At 32.9% G+C, this 22,468-nt stretch overlaps 1 protein-coding gene across 2 annotated transcripts in view; it reads left to right on the forward strand.

The window, feature by feature from the left end:
* Positions 1-9,010: 9,010 nt before the first annotated feature.
* Positions 9,011-22,468, forward strand: part of LOC132705509 (homeotic protein distal-less-like) — a 170,333-nt gene continuing 156,875 nt past the window's right edge. The window contains exon 1 of one of the 2 annotated variants that reach the window (XM_060676156.1): positions 9,011-9,821. In XM_060676156.1, coding sequence (XP_060532139.1) covers positions 9,512-9,821 — 310 coding nt within the window. In that variant the 5' untranslated portion in view covers positions 9,011-9,511. The remainder of the gene's footprint in view (positions 9,822-22,468) is intronic. The other variant, XM_060676237.1, reaches the window with a different exon arrangement.

The following is a 22,468-nucleotide window of genomic DNA, read 5'->3' on the forward strand; positions in this document are numbered from 1 at the left end:
TCAACCTTTCATTAATACACAATATTTGGTATTTTACGTTTATATTTCCTTTACATTCCTGATGAAAAGACTGATGTTAGCCAATCCGTTTTGAAAACGAAAATTGGTTTTGTTCTGTACCTTACTCAACAATTTACCCTGGAAAAGTATTATTAAGTCGAAAATCTTTTTCATTTCTATTTTTTATTCTAAACTACCCAATGCGCAGATCAAGCGTGCGAAAAGTGTCGCTTTAAGAATTCAGCTTCGATAGCCACTGTGGACATTTCTGATACTTGATTCATGAGTTTGCGAGATTTTGCGATGTAATGTAATCACAGATAGTTTGATATTTATCAGCTTCGATGGTTACGTCACACGTCAGTAAGTGAATGTAGAGGTGCTGTATTGCAAAAATGTGACGATAAAGCTGTTCATAGATATAAGAAAGTGACTAACTGATACGAATTGAGGAAAGACCCGGATAAGCTGTAAGAATGAATAATGGCCGAACAGGTCCGTACTTTGTTTAGAATTTAATTATTTGGGGTTTTGTTAGGAAAAATACTAAACAATGTTTATTTATTTATGTATGTATTTATGTTTAAATCTAAAGTAAAATTACAAATTATTTTTATTACCTACTTAAATTACTTAAAATTATTCACATAATATATCAGTATCACTATCGCTATCATCGCCTGTTCTAATTATTATTTGTTCTATATTATTTGCAATATGGATATACGATTGTTCTGCTTTTTCTATATGTTTAACAGAATTTGCCAAACTTTGTGGAGGGATGTTAAAAACTTCGGTTTCTATAAGTTTGAGGACATTGGAGTTAACACGGGGAAAAACATTGTTATGACGAATGGCAGATTTCAGTTGGTGCTAAACATGGTCAATGGGATTTAATATACAGTGGCAAGGTGCTTAAAAATGTATGCCCTAGATTTTTTGCATAATTATCACAGACGTATACCTTTTGTCGGTTCAAGCTTTGTAGAACCTCAATTAATTAATTCAAGCCTCCTAATTAAGATATCGTATGTAGGCACGCTTTGTTCCTCGTATAACTGGTCAGCATCGCTTCTTTTTTTCCTCGCTGAAATGGGATTATTCACAATTTTCCATACAGTTGATGTTGGAATTTTCGTCAATGTGGCCGTTTCTTCTAAAGATGCTTGCTTGCTGGTACCAAGTTCAATGAGAGTCAAATAAACATTGTTTATAAATTCCTTAGTCTCAATAGAATAGTGTTTTTTACATTTGGGCGGGAGCATCTCCCGAGATACACTAGACTCGCACATATTTTGCATATTACACACGAAATAAGAATGATTACTAATAAACTTAAACTAAGTAGTATACCAAACCAAAGTATATTAAACACAGGTAGGTATGAAATTATTTTCTATTACGGACCACGATTTTACCTGAATTTAAATTCCGAAACTTTAGGTAATAATCTTGTTGCATTATATTGTAATGACCACCCTTGGATAATCCCATTCAAAAGCAATTGGTCACTTTCTTATATCTATGAACAGAGCATACCAGAAAAGGTATACTATACAACGCACTTTTACACCCACTTTTGCTGGATTTTTTAGGAAATATAAACAATTCTATACAATATTCGATGCCACAAAAATAAATGTTATACTTATCTTGTCGCTTCGCTCAGATCTTATATTTCCCAACTCATCCGATAAAATTAGAAATTGAACCGAGGTGGCTTTTACTTCATGAAAATCCATTTATCAAAATAAATAAAATCTAAAAGTTCAGATTTGCACGAAATTATATATTTTTACATGTTAAATTTGATAAAGACACGGTGTTGTCGAAACAATTGTCATGTAAAATTATATAAGTTCGTAAAAATCTGAACTTTTATTTCTTATTTATTTTGATAAAATTAGAACCTTACTGAACCTTACTTTTTTCTATTTTCTGTCCGATCGATAAAATAATTATACTACTCCGTAATTTTTCGTTTTCTATTTATCTTAGTAAAAGATCTAATGACTATTTACATAAGGTATGTAAAATTGTAAATGTAAAGGTATTTTATGTTTATGTTTTATGTATTTTTATGTTCAGTTTAAAGTGATGTCATGCGGACAAAATTTATGGCTTTGCCGTAAAAACCAGATTTTTTTTTAATAAATCTACTCTTGTTTCTTTAATTCCGATCAATGTCATGTTCTCTTAACGCTTGAAGAATGAGTCTACACTCGATACCGCTGCCCCACATTTAAAATAAAATAAAGATTTCGAGAATCTCTTAGTACAAGCTAGAAGATGAAACCAATATAATTATTAGCTGTGCCACCCTCCATATTTTGAAAATGGGATTTAAATGCCGCGAACAGATGAGGCATACTGTTTTACGTCTTCCTACATATCACTGCATATTCAATCCCATAGAACATTTGTGACAGCAAGCAAAATTAAATGCGACAGCAAAAAATATTACTCCTACTTTAAATTCGACAGTAACAAATTAAATTCAAAATGTAATTAATAATATACAGCACATTGTAAAAATTCAAGAATCTTATATTTGAATACAAAATAACATAGAGCCATTGTAATAATTCTTAATTACGACTCTTCGAGCGAAACAGAGGTAGATTTAAGTATATAAAAACATACTTATTTAGGTAATTATTGACACTTTGTATATAATTAGTGCCATCGTATTAGTACTAATATAATTTTACTATACCGAGATAACTACTATACAATATTTACTATTTATATTTGTAAAATACCTTAAAAATCCGTTCCAGTTGCGTCTTTAGGTTATTTTGTTAAATCCCGTCAAAAGTCAAGACGGTATATTTTAAGATAGGGTTACCAACCCTCCTGATTTAGACTGGAGGCTCCAGCTTTTTTACTAATCCTCCCGGCTCCCATGCCATTAAAAAAAACCTGTAGCTTTTCGATAAATACAAAATACGTTCATTTAAAGTTTCCACCTAATTCGCAATTAAATTGAGAAATGAGTGGATGTATGCCTAGGTATACCACATATTCTACACATTTTGCAAAGCTATTTTTTAATAGGTATAATGTTTGGATAAAGGTTTTGTTTATTTTTTTTGCATTCATTATATTTTTTTTGATAAGTTCAAAGTTTTAACAATAAAATTTTGTTTCTTTTTTATTTTATTTGTTTTACATTGGAAAAAATATGTTAAACATTTATTTAACAGGTCCAAAAAATTTTTTGTTATTGAAATTTTAAAATCTGGCAACTCCACTTCGAGATCGCTTATATTGGCAAAAAATTACTAATATCAATTCGAACTTAATATAAAACTATTATTGATATCTGGGAATTCTTATACATCCAAAATGTTTAAAACATTTTCAAGTAGACATACCTATCTGCATCATCACATTACACATTACATTTAATAATATTTACGTAATAAATTGGTTAAATGGAAATTAATTAAATTATTATTCAACAATAGGCTAAATGTTACCCTTGTGTAGGAAACTTGGTCAGAGGTATTTTTATCAAGACATATTTGTGATTTGAAATATTAATACCATTAATAATATCTCGAAGCTATAATACTCCACATACGCAGCCGTGATAATTTTTAATATCCATTAAAAGTTAATTACTTATCTTGTATCTATATAAGCGTGACGGTAGGTACACAGCTCGACCTTCATTTTATATATTAAAGCTTGAAAAAAAAAAGCGCAACGTAAATTGTATCCTTGCATAAATATCCAAATACGAAATATTATGAATTTAGAATGTTATATTTTACGCCTCACATGGTCAATTAATATCGTCTAACGTTTTGCCGTCTACATTATACGCATTTATATTTATGCCTTCTATTTACCAGAAGGATGAAATCTGCACTTCAATGACGAAATATCTTTGCCATATGGATATTAGGTCCAATTTTTTCCTTGCAAATAAGTATGTTTCCGAAATTGAATTCTATATCTATAGAGTTTTTGTTAGTTTGCATTTGCATTTATTTCAAAATATATTCGTAAACATACACATATTTATAAAGTTTGATACAGGCATAATAAAAAAGTATTTATAACAAAATAACACAAGAAGAAAACAGACAGAAACAGATAAACACGTTAAATTTCTTGTTTGAAAACTGATGCATTGTGATTTTATAGTTTTTAGTTTGGTTAGTAGCGAATTTGTCATGCGAGAACTCTGCGTGCCTCTCTACCTCCCTACTTTTTGAAAAAACTTTATTTTCGATTAAGAAACAGGTATATATTAACCAATACTTTCAAAGTGGATTTTGTCGGATAGCTTTAGCACACTGTTTTAGAAGTTGAAAAAGAAAACAAATATTCGTTAATACTTCTATGCGCTCTTAACTAAACTATTCTTCTACTCCCTATTATAAAATACCCAATTATTGGGCGTTTGTATGCATTCGTGGTGTTTTAAAAAAATTCGTACTCAAAAACTACGTTGATTCATCAGTCACCCGTTTATTAAACACTCAGTCAGCTGCACTCTGCTTGTGACTACAAAAACTAGTTATTAAAGTGTTGTTTGTTGTATAATATACTGCTCTGACATCGGGGGTGGTATCATCATAACTAAAATAACATTTTGGCGTTTTATCGTACTATAAAGTACGTATGTGACACATTAAGCTTATCTTACATTTCTTCAAGATAACATCCACTATATTGTAACTGTAAAATTTATTAAGATCGCAATGATGCAACGCCACTTATAATTTTTTCCACTGCAACAATTCCTAAATTAATGCATACCTTCTAAAATTACTTGCATAGTTGTATTTTAATGGGAAGGTATCAAATTGTGTGTTTAACCTGATTGTTATTTGGTGTTAATTGCACTAGGATTAAATATTGAGAAAGTACATTGTCAAGTATTTGTCAAAAATTGCCGTTTTGTATATGGGTAAGCGACTATTGCTTATTGGGTAATAATAAAAATAAAATTTTCATATACATTAAAAAATTGTATAATAGAAGCGAAAATGATTTGTTCTGCGGTTAAAATATATACGGACAGCTATATTAGACGAACAACAGTTTATAAATGACACTGATAGGCGTGGAAATACGCCTCTTTTCATTGCATTGTTTTTTTTTTGGTTTGCTTTTTATTTGGAGATGTTTTTTTAATTATTTATCTAATTAAGTTATGGCAAACTTTATTGAGATTCTTCGTGTCCGTGTTCGAGTTTACGGCGTTGCTATTTTTTTGAATTTCGATCATTTCGTAGAATTCTCGTCGTTTGGAATGGTTTTCAGTACTTAATATTTTTGTTTTTTGAAAATCAAATTGTTTGTGGCGTGGTTAGAAAGGGCTGTTTTGTTTTTGTTGTCATATTTATGACCATCTATACGACTGTTTAACTATTGGCTTGTTTGTCCAGTGATTTGATACACTACATGGATTTTTTTATTTTCTGTGTGTGTGTGTGAATCTTGGCTTTTAATTTGCTAAAATTGCTTTTTAATAGATTATGTCCCTTATGTGCCACTGTTATGTCATGTTTTTTAAATAAATTATTTAGGCTCTCGGATAGTCCATTGATATATGGGAGTGGTACATAATTTTTCTTCGTTGTATCAGTATTGTTTATTTTTGCGATTTTTGATTGTAAAATTTGTGGATTCGTCTTTTGAAAGCCTTGTTTATGAGTTCATCGGGGTAAGAGTTTGACTTTAGGGCCTGTTTTGCCTTTTCAATGGCTTGTTTCCTGTGTTCAGGGTTGGATAGTTTAATTGTCCGATCGGCTAGGCCTATTATTACTGATTTTTTTCTGTGTTGTGGAAAGTTGGGATTTGAAATTGACATATCTAGACGACCACGTGTCTTTGGTATACCATTTGGTTCTAATTTGGTTTTTGCCATGGTATAATGTTAAGTTTAAAAAGTTAATAGCGTTGTCTTTCTCAGTTTCTATTGTAAATTGGAGTTTATTTGGTAGGCGTTAAATTTCTTTAAAATATGGTCGGTTTCGCCTTATGGAATTGCACTCACAATCATCGACGTAACGATAGAATAAAGGAATGTGAAAATCAAAATCACTCAATACTGATTCTTCTAGGTCTTCTAGCACTAATTGTGCTATAACGCTCGAAATTGATGAACCCATGGCACAACCGTCGATTTGTCTGTAGTATTCATTAAATAGGAAGTAGGTTGACCTTAAAGTTAATTCTACAGCTTGAAGGAAATCTTCCAAAAGTATATTTGTGAATTTTTCTATTTCCTGCCATTTTTTTCTAATAATGTCTTTAGCTAGGATAATTGGAATATTGGTGTACAGAGAGACAAAGTCTATAGATATCAGAACGTAATTGTCATCTATATACACATTTTTAATTAAATTTTTAAATTTAAATTTAAAGTCAAAAGAATTCTTAATATAGTACTGATTTTTCTTTATGATGTTCTGTATTATTCCTTTAAGAAACTTAGAAAGGTTATCGAAAGGAGACTGGGTACAGGATACTATGGGGCTGAGTGGAATACCTGGCTTGTATAACTTTGAAATATATATACAGTAACTTGGTAACTTGTTGCACAAAATAACTACGAAAGAGTGTGTTAAAGTAACTGAAGGTACCCGACGAAGTTCACTTTAAAAATATTTAGTAATATGTACTTGTTTAATAATAAAAAATAAATTTATTTAAAATAGTAGTTAAGAAGGTACACAAAAGAGTTCATGTATGAACATTTCACCACTAACCAAACTAAAAACATTTTTCAAACAACAAAAAATGTAATGTAAGTACCGAAATGAATACATCAAATTTCAACGAATTGACTGCTCTGTAAAATTGTTTTTAGTGTGCTTTGTTATCTAGTCCTAATGCAATTAGCTTACTAGCTAGCGATGCGCGCAAGCAATTAAATCATTGGCTTTGTTCATCAGCTTCTATTAAACAGTGTTTAAAACTTGTGTAGAATTATGTAACCAGCACGAGAAAAGTAACCCATTAAACTATTCTTTATATACGCCACACACCATCTATATCGCATGGTAAGCGCTACATATTGTTCACCAACAACATTGTTTATTTTAAAGTAAACTTTAAATGAACAGCTTCCTATTCAACCTTAACCTTAATCTTAAATAAAACTTTTTGCGTTCATATTTTCACCTAGACTTTAAAGGGGATATTTTTTACTTATTTTTAAAAAAATAGCAGTATGGTTTTTTAGCTCTTTATCGTAACAACAAAAACAAAAAAATCAATAAGTTCAAATTTTTAAAATGGAACAGACACCAATTTCAAAAATATATATCTTGTTGGTATTTAGTTTAGCCGCTTTTGAAATAACTTGAATTAATTATTTAAAAATAGCATTTAGTAATCACTATTCTAAACACCAACATTATTGCCTTGGAGAATCAAACATGGTTTAGGTATTGATAGCACCCTCATAGATATCAGTAGTGTCATAATGAATATAATTTCCAGAAACATTAAATAAAATAATTTTGTTTTTTTTTCCAAACAATGAAAACGTTTCGCTAGTTCGACACTATTAGCCGTAAATTTGCCTAGCACAACGTATGCTTTGGTTATTTCAAAAACGGCTGATTCATATAACGAGAAACGATACATTTTTTGAAATCGCGAAGCCAAGGACTGAGTAAAAACATACAGTGCGTTTTATTTAAAAAAAGTGAAATTGTTAATTTTTTAATCTTTACGAATCCTACAGGCAAAAAAAGCTGGTTTCTCCATTTAAATCATAACATGCATAACGTAGAAAAGACTGTTTTAAAGTTAGTTAGAAACTTATATCTTACACTTACAAATACAATAATGAGGCAGTATTTTTCTCCGAAATATTACATGTACTTACAACAAAACTTCGCAGCATGGGTGTTTCAAATCAGTTAAGAAATGACATAATAAATAAAATGAGTCAAATTGTTCACATATAAAGGGGAATAATAATAAATGTAATCATAACTGATTTTTGATCAATATTTTGCAATAAATTTGATTATCTATTATTATTTATTAGGTAAATTAAAATTTAACCCCACAAAAAACGTAAAACCGATCACTAAGCTTGCTGAAAATAGATTAAAATTAATGAGTCATATCTTTCTTGCGTTGTTTCTTTTGTGCGGCAGAAACAACTATACGTGAGACGTTTTGGATTTTTGTCCGGTTTAAGTGTATATCATATAGTATATGGATTTGCCTTGCGATAAAATTGATTTTTCCTACCTGGTCAGTAAATAATAGAGAAAACATCATATACCTAACCTTTTTAAATAGCTCTTTTAATATACTATGTAGGTGGGTGTCAAAATATAAATGAAAAACAACGAACCTGCAACATCACAATAATTTTTCCGATTTTTGGACATTTTATATCACAAAACCTGCACTCTGATCATACAGGAACCCATTAACGTACTAGATTGCTAAAAGCATTCTAGATTAAAGATATTTATAATCCATTTACTAAAATAACGATAAAAGCAAATATTGGGTAGAATATCCTACTCATCCCTTCGCGGCCCGGAAATGACGTTATATCGGGGGAAGTGCAATTATTATCGAGCATATTTTATTTATTCGTCGACCACTCTCGCTGAAACTTGAAACCACCCGTCAAACGCTCAAGGTCGAACGATACAAATCCGCACCCGTCGCTACTACCCACTTACGGTTATCGCACTGTTTTTATCGGCACCGTCCGGTTTTAAAACGAATAAACGCGGAGCGGTCGCTCCGACACGACGTTCGTCTCCTCCGGCGCCGTAAACCTAACCTAAAAACGAGCCGGGCGGCCTTCGGATCGAATGGGCGGCGCCTCGCGCGACCGCGTCCCTCTCCGACCGCGAAGCAACGTAATCACCGGTCTCGACTACGTCGGGATCGCGTTGGCCGCGAATCCGCGCGCTCGTGGGCGGGGCGCGGGTCGCGTATCGCCGCACGCTGACGCTCCCTATCGGCCGACGGGCGCAACTAAACCCCCAAGCCGCCTATTACATGATTATTCTTCATTATAGTCCCTACGCTCGTAGGAAGTAGATGGTTGGTGGTTATCGAACGGTCAATTTTCTACGCAGCGCGGTCGAGAGGAAAAAAAAACGACCGCGTACGGGCGCAATTTGGTTCTCTCGGGCCCTCGAATAGTTTTTACCCAATTACCGGGGACGGGTGCGAATTACACGTATTTACCCGCGTCAAATTGGTCGTCGCGCGCGCCGCGCTCTCTCTCTCCCGTTCCCTCTCACTCGCGCTCGATCCGTTTAAAGTTATTAAACATTATTATCGCGGTTTTTTGGATTAAACGCGTATTTTCCGTTTGGTGCGCGTGCCCCCCCGCCGAATTAATTATTTTTGGTGACCAGTGAACAGTGCGGCCGACACGATTTTCTTCAAAACGCCCCCCAGTTTCGTCAAGGTGGAAAACAAACCGTTCACGACGTTAAACTTCACCGATTTGGGGTCCCCGTTCGGGGGACCCAACGAGGAGCCGCCGGGTACGCCGACGATGTCGGCCGAGGGGCACATAGGGCCGCCGACGCCCCACGATTCGACCAACTCGACGCCTGTATCGAAAAGCGCGTTTATCGAGCTCCAGCAGCACGGCTACGGACCGCTGAGAACATCGTATCAGCACCATTTTAATGCCCCGGGAGGTAATGGGCACGGGGGCCCGACGGCCCCCCACGACGCTGGTTTTCCTAGCCCGAGGGGCGCGTTGGGCGCTTACCCTTTTCCGCCTATGCACCAAAACTCGTATACGGGATACCATCTGGGATCGTACGCCGCCAATTGTCCGCCGTCGCCTAAAGACGATGGTAAGTGCTAGGCCCGGTGCTAGGCCGCTGAACCTGAAGAACACACCCTTAAAATACAAATGTTGTGCCGCATGCTAAAATATCTTACCCTTTGATGAAGGAAAAGTTTGAGGTAACAAAGCAGTTAGTGAGTGATGAAGAAAAATCGAGTCGTACTATGGAGCGATAACATTTGCTCCCCACCTAATACATATAAATTATTATTGACTTTACTTGTTCGTATTTTTATGTTAGGGTATGGAATAATACAATTTGGAAAAAAAATCATGTAACACCCAAGTCAGGCCGAACTATGGTTAGCAAAAACAAATGCTGTGTAACAAAAACGCAAGTCTCAAGTGTGCTGATTTTGATTAGAAAACGCGCTCGTTTTATGCACTGAATCACGTGTAGCTTTGTTCAGTTCTTTTTTGATACGATTTCTAGTTCCCGTACTTCAGTTTCTGCTTACCTTAAAAGCTAGGCACAAGTCTCACTTTAGACAAAGAATATGTTTCGAATTTCTTAATATCAAAAACGAAGGAGAAAAGAATCATGCAAAATACATGAATTTTTACCTTCAGTTCGCCATTCATGTATCGATAATTAATCGAGTTACTAATCATTAAAAAAACAATTTCTATTATCCCGCGCGGGTGTTCTTGGAAACTTGAAAAATTTGTTATGAAACGTGCCGTGAAGACAAGTTCGTTAATATCTCTTACTTTGAGAAATGTGTTCATTCTTTATCTGCTGTCAAGAGTGAAATTAGATTTCTTGGTGCAATAATATAGTTATTATTTAAAAATGAATGCCGGCGATAATTTTTGTAACGTGAAAATGGGACTTACCAACTCCACCTACTAACTTATCGGGCGTATTTTGGGAAAAATCAAACCTTTTATAAACATTTTATTACCCCTTAATTGGCTACCGTTGCTTAAAGGAAGCGCTAGTTATCGGCTTGGGGGTTAAGAGCTTCAATGTAATGATCTCAACACTTAAGATACGGATGTAGTGACATAAGAATCTCTTACCTTCGAATGATGGTTGCTCCAGTTGTGCTTATAGCATACACATTCAATACACCCAACATATTTAAATTATTATTGGAATTTACTTGGCCTAGTTGATATTAAAGGAGGATGTTGCGGTATGGAATAATACAATTTAGAACAACAATTCAAACCAGAGTGCGTCAAGTCCAAACAAGTATCGAACTGTGTGACTTTAAATGCAAATCTCAAGCGTGCTATTTTAGGTTAAAAAATACTAGCGTCTGACGTGTCTGTTGCTGAACAACCATGGTCCTTGAAAAATTCTTGCAAATTTCTAGTTTTATTCAGTACTCTTTGGTAGTTCGCGTATTTTTTCTTCGTACTTTCCTTGAAAGTTCGGCACAAATCCCAATATCCCATTTTCCATAAAGAATATTTCAAAATTCCTAATAACAAGAAAATGACCCATTCATTTTCGAGTAACTTACTACTAAAGAAATGATGGCTATTCTCCCGCGAAGATTATCAACAACGGTGTTCTTGAAAACTTGCAAAATTTGTGACGAGTGTGCCTTGACGATAAGTTCGTTAATATCTGCTCTTTATTTCTAACTTATTTTGCGAAATTCTTTACATGCTGCCAAGGGTGAAATTAGTAATATGGTTATTATTTTAAATAAGGGTGGCAGCAATAACTCTCGTAAAAAGTGACTCACCAACTCTACTGCTTTAGTTACCAGGTCAGGTAATTTCTGCGAAAGAAAAACCTTACCAAATCTTTTATAATAGTTTTATTAAACTTAAAAGTTTGCGAATTAACGATACATATCAAATCGACACTCGAGTTGCAAGTCTGCAAGATTGCTTTTAGGTACAGCCTTGGGTTTAGTATTCCATCCGAATTACCACATAGTTCTAAGCCCCTTAACTTCGTTTTTTATAATTCCCTCTTTTGCCATAAAATAAGAGTGACTTTTTTGGTTCAATGTTCAACCAGAGTTCTCTTGTATATAAATAGTCAACATTTCAGACCGTTACAGCCATTTTACTTTCTTATGTTGAAAATAAATGGCAAACCTTTTATAACGAAGGAAAAGTAATTTCTGTCAACTGATCAAATGGTATATTTTATACAACTACGTAACATTTGTCAATTTCGCTACCTTGTTTAGAAAATATATTTATAATGAAACATTCCCAAAGTCCAATCTATAGTAGGCTCGGTGTTCGGTATCCGATTTTCACGATATGTATAGAGTATGAAGCTCAATAACCAGAAACGGAGATATGAATCGGTTTTATTACCATCGATTATATCCAATTTACCTTGTTTCTGAATACGAGTCGGTTTTTACAAGTATTTGACATTTGGCAGTTGTATTATTAACTTTGCCGTCGAACCTACTTAGGCAAACAACAAACACGTCCTTATCAAGGCCATTTCAATTCATTTTTTTTTCTTTTTTTAATCTAAGATCTTTCTGTTCAATCATGCTCTCTGTTCTTTTTCGTGTTTCTCGCTTTAGGTGAGCTATACCAAAAATCTAGCATTCAATATCGCGGAAAATTCAGTACAATTATGAAATTATTGGTACATCAACATAATAGCAAAGAATCACCAAATCAAAATAAGGAGCAATTACGGCCCAAAAAGGTCAGTGGTCGTCAGTCTAGGGAAAATTAACAACGATATCGTTAAAAACGAGATATATTGAAAATAATGGACGTCTTCTCTGCTCCCCTCTTAAATTCATCATCATTTTTTCTATTTAAACAATTCCGTTTTTTTATTCTTGTGCCCTACATATTTGACTTATCGATGAAAAGAAATCAAAATCAAGGCAATAGTACTTTGATTGCTTGAACTGTGACAATTCCTAAATGGTAGAAACCGACTACGAATTCAAAACTTCCATACGGGAGGGTAAGTGTCGTAAGATTTGTCGACTTTCCACTGTTAAAGTGTATAGTTGGTATCATCCTTCAATTGGGTTTGTTAAACTGCATTGGAATCCCTCAATAGCGACCAAACTTGGGGAATCAAATATTGGTCGTTTTGGTTAAGAATGGAAAAAACAGAGGTTTTACAGTATGTTTACCATTGATTCCTTAAACCCGGACTTAAACGATCACAATTGCCGTCCTTACTAAATAACTCATGTGTGAATCTTCTTTTTAAAACTCAAGCGGTCTTCTTGTTTACTTGTTTTACTCATTACGTCCAAAAGTAGTTTGAACTGTACAGCATGTTATCTAAATTTCTGCCAAGTGCTGCTATGCAGTGCTACACTTATATACCTACACTAAATTCAAATTCTATGTTAGGGTTTTGCGAATTATTTTATGCAATGTTTGAAAAATAATAGGTTATGCATGTTTTCTTTCCAAAGAGGTAAAATTTTGATACACACTTTTTTTTTCAAATCAACTGCCACAATGCTTTCACAATCGTTAATATAGAAACAGCCAAAATTTTAAATATAGATTCTAATTTCGTTTCTCGATTGTTCATTGATAATAGCATTCTTGCGAGCTAAGACAAAGTTATAACAAAATTAATTTTTGGATCCGATCCGATCTAAAGCTAGAACTACAAACCAACCAACTTGTGTTTTATAAGTGGTACAAAGCTTAAAAATTACCTCAGTTTTGTACAATAACGTTACCACTTATCTGAGCCAAAGGGCCAAGTATTATAGCAAAATTTATTGAAAGAATATTTCGTACATACTTTTAAGTCGATGTGTCCAAACTCTCTAGAAACTTAAGTCACAAGTATATTTGGTTTATTTTTTAAACTGCTAATGTATTTTGCTGATTTGGTTACAATATTGAGGCTGCTTATAATCATAATAATAACACTTTAAACATCCATCCAACATTTATAAAATGCAACTATTCAACTTCTCTTCTCTAAAATAATAGTAAAACCACATAACACAATATATACACTGTAACAAAAAATTATGTTTAATTAATGTGGTAAACTCTGAAGTATTAAGACAGAAGTCATCAAATAAGTTCATCAACTAATAGACAGGACCTTTGATCAAATTGTTTCTTGGGGTTACTAAGTGCAGTCGACGGAACATGAAAATTCAGTTGGCACGTGGTTTTGGTAAAAACTACAATTTAACAGTGAGGCAACCTTAACCATTTTCCCTATCAGTCCTCTAGACGGATATAAAAACATAAAAGTTAAAAAAATTGGAAACTTTCTGTGTGTGTTTTCATTTTGAGTCGAGTGACGTATTCGATTGGTTGCCATAATGGCGAACCATACGCTTAATTAACTATAGTATAACAATTTAAAAGTATCTTCGCTTGTAAAACCTTTAATCTTTTTAAAAAATAAGAAAAATAACATAATAATATACACTTCCCCTTTTTCTATCCCCATCCTGTTTCTTATATCTGAGTGTACAAAACCAAAAGTGCTGAAAGTTCGTTCTACTGCACACAGGAACTGTTTTCTTATTGGTAGCTGTTTCGCAATTCCTGACTCCTTTTGTGATGTCCACCATTTCATTTAGTTTTTTTGTTATTTCATCCGAAAACATATATTCTTTAATTTGGCAACTGCGGGCATTATTATTAATGGCAAAAGCCCAGTGTTTCCATATGAATTATGAATTGTTTCTAAAGCCAGATTCTTTCATTCAACATATAGGTAGGCTATAAAATGATATGGTGTGAGTACCTGGTTATGTCGATTCTGAGTTTTTTGTATTTTCGAAACAACATTCTCGAAGATATATTGTAAATGTTTCCACTGCTCTACAGCATCTAAAATAGTAGCGTTTTTTTCTGATATTGGTTTTAAAATTCTTAAATATTCTTGTGCTGCAAGTTTAAGCCCAATATTTGACACCATCTGTGGTAAATGGTCGAATCAATTTGGTTTTTGTTTTCTTCACAGATTTTTATTAATATATCCCACTGAGTGACGTACATGTTTAAACAGTCACACATCACTTGGAAGGAGTAAAACGTTACCTCCAGCTTCAATGAATTTCGCTCTAACTAGATGGTCATCGCGAAAATACCTAAAATTTTGGAATATATGTTTTTTGACTTTTGAGTCTTTGCACAGTAAATTCAAAATATGTGGAGAGCAGTCATAAGTTATAACTTTTGAATCCGTTTTTTCCTTCAAAGTTTTTCTCATGAAGGCCATATTTGCCGTGTTATCTATGAAAAAAAATTTTTCCTCGTAGTCAAATTGTGATTTACATGAAGAAATTAGGTCACAAACTATTTCACTCTGATAATGTCAAGTATGAGGTATTCCCGAAATATCAATAGATTCGCAAAGAAGCGCTCGCCCATCTTCAATTGTTATTACTGCACATATAATCGACGCATTGTGGCGTTTGACCACATATTGACATATTCACACATTGTCCTGACATTGAAGAAGAACATTTTGACTTTTCCTGCTCATAGATGTCATTTAAAAGACTTGTTGTTCATAACGTTTTAGCTTTTTCTACTTCCGAGTTTTCAGTGCATCGAAAGCTGGAATTAGTAGCAAAAATTGCCTTTGCTTTTTTTTTCAGCTGTTGATGTTCGCATTACGAAACTGCGCTCAATAGGCTGATTTTCAGATTTTTTTCTTTTTCTTTATTTGGATCTTTTTATGCGTGTACATTTGTTCCTAAGATTAAGGTATTATATTAAATATTAACAAACGTTTTTGTGATTACCATACCAATACCATACTTCTATAATTAATTAAATTAAAGTTAAATATTAAAGAAATAAGTAATAATAAAACAAAATATTATTTACTTACCTGTTTCGTTTCTTGCTGCTTATTATTACATACATTGTGGTGCGCTTTAAGTCTTTGAACTATATCTTTTTTACAGATTTTACAAATCGCTCTACAGCCGCATTTATTTGGATCTGTTGTTTTAACGTATACCTGCCATATGCATTTGAATGTTTTCATCTAATGTTCTATTTTCCAATAGTTCCACTCCTTTGACAAATCACCAACTAAATTCGCGAGACGTATTCGACAATGACAATTTATGTATCGGAAAAAAAAACCGGTCGTGACAGAAATTTTCTTGCAAAAACTGCGTTTTGACGAATACTTAGTGTGTATATCGTACTATATAGTGGCTTTAAAATATTTTGTGATTGCTACAAAAAAATACATATTCTCTTGAAATTAAAAAAATATCAATTAAAATAAAAAAAATCATGATTTAAAAAAAAACAATGATTTTTATTTTTTTAAATAAAAATCAAAGTTTGCCCAACACTGATCTCTACCGTCCTGATTAATGCGGTGTCTATCTATAAGACAGTTTGTGTCAAACGTTGACCCAGATAATACCTTAGTCAGCTGCTAATTAAAAGTTATAGTATAAGTTATATTAATTAGTTATATTTATTAGTTATTCATCTGCATTTGAGGGTACATTACTGCAGAGGTCACACTCAGCGACATTATAAATTATTCTAAACTAAAATTTGAATTTGGTTACCAGCCATAAACCTAAGGGATGAGTAACGGAGCTCTACGTACTGTATTCTGTTACATAGATGTGATTTTGATGAGAATTTTATGAATGTCACACATCTGGCTACAATAAAAGTAAAAAAAAACAAAAACAAACGCATTTCCGTGTGAGTGGTTCCAATTTAAACAGACACTATATTTATGTGTTTTATAATATAAATTATTCATCTAATGTTGAGACCAGCTTGCCTCTTCTGACGGCACGAACAATAGAAAATCGTAAATTTTATACTGAATTATCGGACTGAGGTGGCTTTTACTTGATGAAAATCCATTTAACACAAATTAAATTAGAACAAAAAATGTTCAGGTTTTCACAGTTTTTAATGCTTTATGACAGCTGTTTCGGCAACACCGTGCCTTTATCAAATACCAAACTATGAAAATCTGAACATTTTTTGTACTAATTTAATTTCTGTTATATTGAATTGCTGCGATGCCGTCGGGTTTCTTATCAAAAAAGATCAACAATGTGCGCTTTGGACGCTTTGACTACTAGAAAGCGCGTTCCTTCGGTATATTCGCGTCCATTTTTATATAACGATGTCGTTGTAAGTGCCCAGTTCGGGAAAACGTTAGCATGTTTTCTCTGACCCTATCGTCGTATTATTAACTAATTAGCTCAATAATTAAAAAGCTTCAGGTCGGATTGATTAAAATCAGGTGATTTAAAGGGGGGTTTATCGCGTCAAATTGCCGACTTTTTAGTCCGACATTAATGAGACTAATTATTGGAAGTGCGAATTTGTTGGCTCCGACCGACAAATTCGCAGGACCCCTTCGGTATTACGTACGTTTTAATTTATATTTTGACACCCACCTACAGAGGGGTAGGCAAATGCTATTTACATAAAATAACTTGAGTTTATTATTTAAAAATATAATTTATGGCTCCTTGCCTTGGAAAAAATTGTTTAGAAGTTGTGTTGGCACCATGACAGATATTAATAGTGTAACGACGATTATTTATAATTTCTAAAAACATTATTTTCATATATTATGAACATAAAAAATAATTTGCCTTATTGTGAAAAACGACTGAACCATATACAGACAAATTGAATATACACAACGACATGGTCGAAAAATTTCATGCTTTAGGAATCAAGTATAAGGATTTATAATAGAATAATATTTATACAATAATAATAATGGAATACAGGTAAGAAAACCAATGCGCTAACAGGCGTTTCCATTTTTATTGTCTTCAAAAAGTAATTTTAAATCAGATAAGCTCTCAGATAAGGCAATACAATACAATTTACATATAAAAATCGATGTAATTTGAGGGGATCGTGGTCATAATTTCAATCAACCTTGTACGAAACCGGGTTTGCTGTTTCCGAAGCTGGATCCTAAATATAGTATAAAGCTTGTCTATAAGACCAAGAATTTCTTCGTTTTGTAAACAAATTTTTAGTTGAGTTACTGTTATTTAATTCAGTTTTTAAAACTTTAAACATGAACGAACAAAGGAAAACAATTTTTTGCATTCTAATTAACATCGTTTCAAGATATAAGACTCTATATGTGCCGTAACGGCAGTAATGGCGTAATCAGGGTCCCTCTGACATACGGAAGTGAAAAGACTCAGGCTTGATATAGGTGAAATTTGCAAGAGCAATATTTGAAATGTATTGGTAGGAAGAGCCGCTTAACCAGGATGGCCCTTTAGGATCAATTTTTATTTAACTTAGGATAAATATATAGTGATGCCTTTAATATTAATTTCTGATCGAAATTGTATACTAATTATATATCTCTTAAAATTCTTTTAAATTACTTGCCGATAATACATTGAATAACAATTTAATATTTTGAAAAACTATGCAAGAGCCAAATATTCCAGAGAACATTGCGTGCAAAGATGCTTTTTTATTTCAGTTTTATTTTTAAATTTAAATTTCCTTTTCATTAAAAACAGAAGTAATATAATAAAATAGAAATTTCGAACCTCTAAAAACTATAGACTTAGCAACATTGCCTATGTTAAATTTCAAAACTTTTCACGCAAGAGTTTGTAAGATGCGGGACCTGCATACAAGGCTCTCCTCTTAAAAGGAACAACATATTTATAAACGATATTATAATATGAATATTATAAGGTAATATGAACCATGGCAGGAAACTATTAATGAATTAAACATCAGCAATTATAGTTGAGCAGAAGCAGATTCTGATTTACTAAGATTACATAAATTATATAATTCGCCAGTTCCTTCGGATGTTCTAGCAAATTTTAAGCTTCTCTTAATTTTTTATGACAAATTTTTTGTATGCGTTTCCTTAAAAGAACAGCCCACATATGGAAAAAAGGAAGGAAGGAACGTGAGAAATATGTATAGTATAGAGTTGAGTTCAGTAAAATTGTTAACTAAACTCTCCACTAAACTCTCAAACTTCAACGTTTCTACATGATTTTTAACTCCTCCAATATTAATGTTAAAAACTTATTGCTTATAGAAATCGCTTCTTGGAAAATTATATGTTTTGTCCGTATCGAATAGCGAATGTCGAAATAATGTTTTTGCCCATAAAAATTCAGAATTGATTTCAGATTTGTCGAGAGATTTGCATTAAGTTGTTTCATATCTTTGATGGAACATAAAAACCAATAAAGATAATAAAGAAATCTTGTTTCGACTTGTTATTTGCTAGTATTTTTAAAATCCAGAGCACACTTGATTCCTTGATCAGTATTATCTTGTTAATAGCCCAGTGTGCTCCGGTAGAAACTAGTCAGAACTATACACGTGTTTGTTTATCACTAAGGAATCTCATTTGCTCCCGTATTCGGACCCTAAATTTTGGGGCTTAAAAATTAATAAAGGCCGTCAAACTGACCATCAGGCCCTGATGAGATAGCAATCGAAAGTCAACATCTTAATATCGACTAATCATTAGGTCGTATTGAACAAATAGTTTTATCTTTGGGCTTCGTCTGTTTGGACGAGAGCTAATATTTATTCTTTGTGTCGTAAATAAAAAAAATATATGTATTCTACATAGGTGAATTTTTCGAAGATGTACAAATAAATTTTTCGTCGAATTAGAATGAACATAGAAAATGTTCTGATTTGGTTTATACACAATAAAATTTCTGTTGTCATTTGAATTTGTTCTGTAGATTACTCAACGCATTATTTAAAATTGCATCTGTTATTTAGATCAGGTACATGCGCCCACCGGGTCACCCATAGATAATTTCACACGCTTTACGTTGAGATGAGCAGAGTACATAGCAAGGTCAAGCACGGACTGAAATATTTTTATAATCGGTAGTTTTTAAAATTCTTAAAAGGCAATTTTTTTCTTTATATACCCATCCCAATAATTCAGATACAATTAATTAAATAAAATAGAGCAAACGTAGAGCTAAATTAGTATCAAGTGGCACAAGAGGACCTTTATTAACCAATTAGGCGGCCTACGGTGCTTTTTTTATCGTACCTACATCCGTTTTCATTGGAAACTTACTCGGTACGAGTTTATTCGTCGTGGTTGATGCTTATGGAGAAATTTCCATCAATATTTTATTATACATATCGCGATTGCTACCCTCCGATATAGATATCTAAGAATAATGAAAAATGTACTTTGCAAAAGGGAAGTGGATAACTATATAAACTAACTAATGTTCCTACAAAAATTTAAAATAAAATAATAACAACAATGGATTTTAAACAACTAAAACGACTCCAAAAAAAATTAATATTTCATATTTTGCCATATTAACATTAAAATATTCCTTAATCCTGATATTCGGAAATCTCCTACATTAAGTTGGAAAAGAATAATTAGTATAAAATACAATTTAACACGAATATTTTTTACTCTTGACACGTATTTATTTACTTAAAATATTGATTCATATACATAAGAATAAAGAAAGCTTTCAAACAAGATTGACATTTATTTCTACTCGTAAAGAACAAAGAAAAAATTATTTGAAAAACATTAATAACTATTGCTGTAAAAGAATTATTAATTATTAAATTGTTAAATCAGAGAGGCAAACCAAAATAAATTAAAAAAATATTTAAAAATCTTTACTGACAACAAAGCTTTTATTTTGTAACACACTTTGGCTCTTTATTTCTTGCTCTTTTCACGTAATATTTTTTATTTGTTTGTTTTATATAATATTTTTATGTTTATAATTTATCAAAATATTTAGCCATATTGTTATTTATTTACGAAACTTTCCTCCGTAATATCGGTCTATTTAACTCTTCTACTCAATTTGAGGATCGGCTTCTAGCTGTATTTCCGTTCACTCTCTGTTTGGTTTATGCAAATCTTTGTATATTATGCCAAGAACGATTAAGTTTTTTTTTCAGTGTTTTCCATTTTTTAGCTTCTCCTTTATGTCACTGAAGCCACTATTTATTACGTTTAGCTTATCTACAGTAAATTCACAGTAAAGCTAACTTGTTAAGCAGGAATTGATGAATGATGTTGGTATGTCATGTACTTAAGTGTATTGCTTAAGACCTAGCTAATCCTGGAGATTTGCATTTTGTTTTTGCTTCACACTGTATATTGTTCGTAACACAGTTCTACTGTAGACATTTTATCATTCCTGTTTAACTATATAACAATTTAAATAGTTTCTACATATTGAATATTTGCTTCCAAAAGCAGTGCCGGATGGTAATGTGGGTCTTGCAAGATTGGTTATGCGGAGGGTTATGTATACTCACTTGGGATTTTATCTAATTGATTACTATTACTATTTAGTTATTATTATTTAGTTAATTCCACTTTTGAAGATCGCCAGCAATTTTGTGTCTGTTTATGAAATCGTAATATCGGGCATCTGAACGAATGTTCCAAGTACCATGAGAGGGTGAAGATCAAAGATCATTCGTTTAGCAAAAAAAGACATTATTAAATTGATCAATTCAGACGCACAGACATTTATTTTGGGATTTAAACAGACGCGCAGCTTTTGCTACCGCGGCCTTAGATTCTTCAGCCAGATTCTCTTTTACCTTCAGTCTCTCCTTGTATTAGGTAGATGTAAAGGGCCATACGATTCTTCATGTTCCATAATATGTGCTCAAAACTGAATCTGCATAGGTTAAAATATTTACATATGACGCTAAAGAGGAAAGCGACGAAAGGGATATTTTAGTGCACTAATCAATGAACTCTAAAATTCTTAAACCTAATTCTTAATAAACAAATTAATACTGGAATTAGGTAATTGCATTTGTGTGTGGCTAGGGATATCGGTATGAATAAATTTTAAACCCGTTAGTAATATACGTGGTTGCATAACTATTGCGGCTTGTCGGTTCTTCTTTGGATATATGGATATAAGGTCATTAGTTAGATATACCATAACATTCGGACCAAGTTTGTTTTTGAACCCATTGGGTATTTGCTTCTGGCCGACCTTAATGTTATCTCGATTGCGTTAACAACCTACACGTAAGCGATAACAATTGACGAGTTGTGTTAATATGGTTCGTTATGTCAACCATGCCGGTTGGTCGGTGGCAAAAGCGCATAATGCTCGTAAAAGTCTTGTTAGCAGTTTTAAAGTGGATAGGCATGTTTTATTTCGGATACAAGCGTACCACGACCGATAATGGTTACCTACATACACAGGTAGCCGTCGAAGGTTAAAAGCCGGTGATAAACAAGGGTCTTATCGGACCCCCTCTCCGTGTATTACAACAAACACATAAAATACATTTTCGATTTTACGCGAAAATATTGTTAACTATCGATCGAACACGGGGCCACAATTCACATTACAATTCGCGTAAATCGTCAAGGCAAGGGTATTTCCAGTAGCAGCCATTGGGACACATGCACCATCGCCAAAAAATATAATTTTTATTCCACTATCTATTAGCATTATTCAGACGGGTAGTGAAAGTGAATCAAATCAACTTACCCAAACTTCTTACTAGACTATTATTATTATACATATAATATTTAAACAAATTCAATTGCCAATGTTCTTGCCGCGAGTTGTGATGTGAAATGTTTAACTAAATTTACCGGATATTTATCGTTAGGTGTTTAGAATTAAATCAGAAATCATGCTTTATTTTTGAAAATATGTTGGGCGTAATCGGTATATAATTAATGAATTATTCATCGAAAACAATTTATTTCCAAGA

The sequence above is a fragment of the Cylas formicarius genome, unplaced genomic scaffold, assembly GCF_029955315.1.
Source record: "Cylas formicarius isolate icCylForm1 unplaced genomic scaffold, icCylForm1.1 PGA_scaffold_10__41_contigs__length_53128322, whole genome shotgun sequence".
NCBI classification, from domain to species: domain Eukaryota; kingdom Metazoa; phylum Arthropoda; class Insecta; order Coleoptera; family Brentidae; genus Cylas; species Cylas formicarius.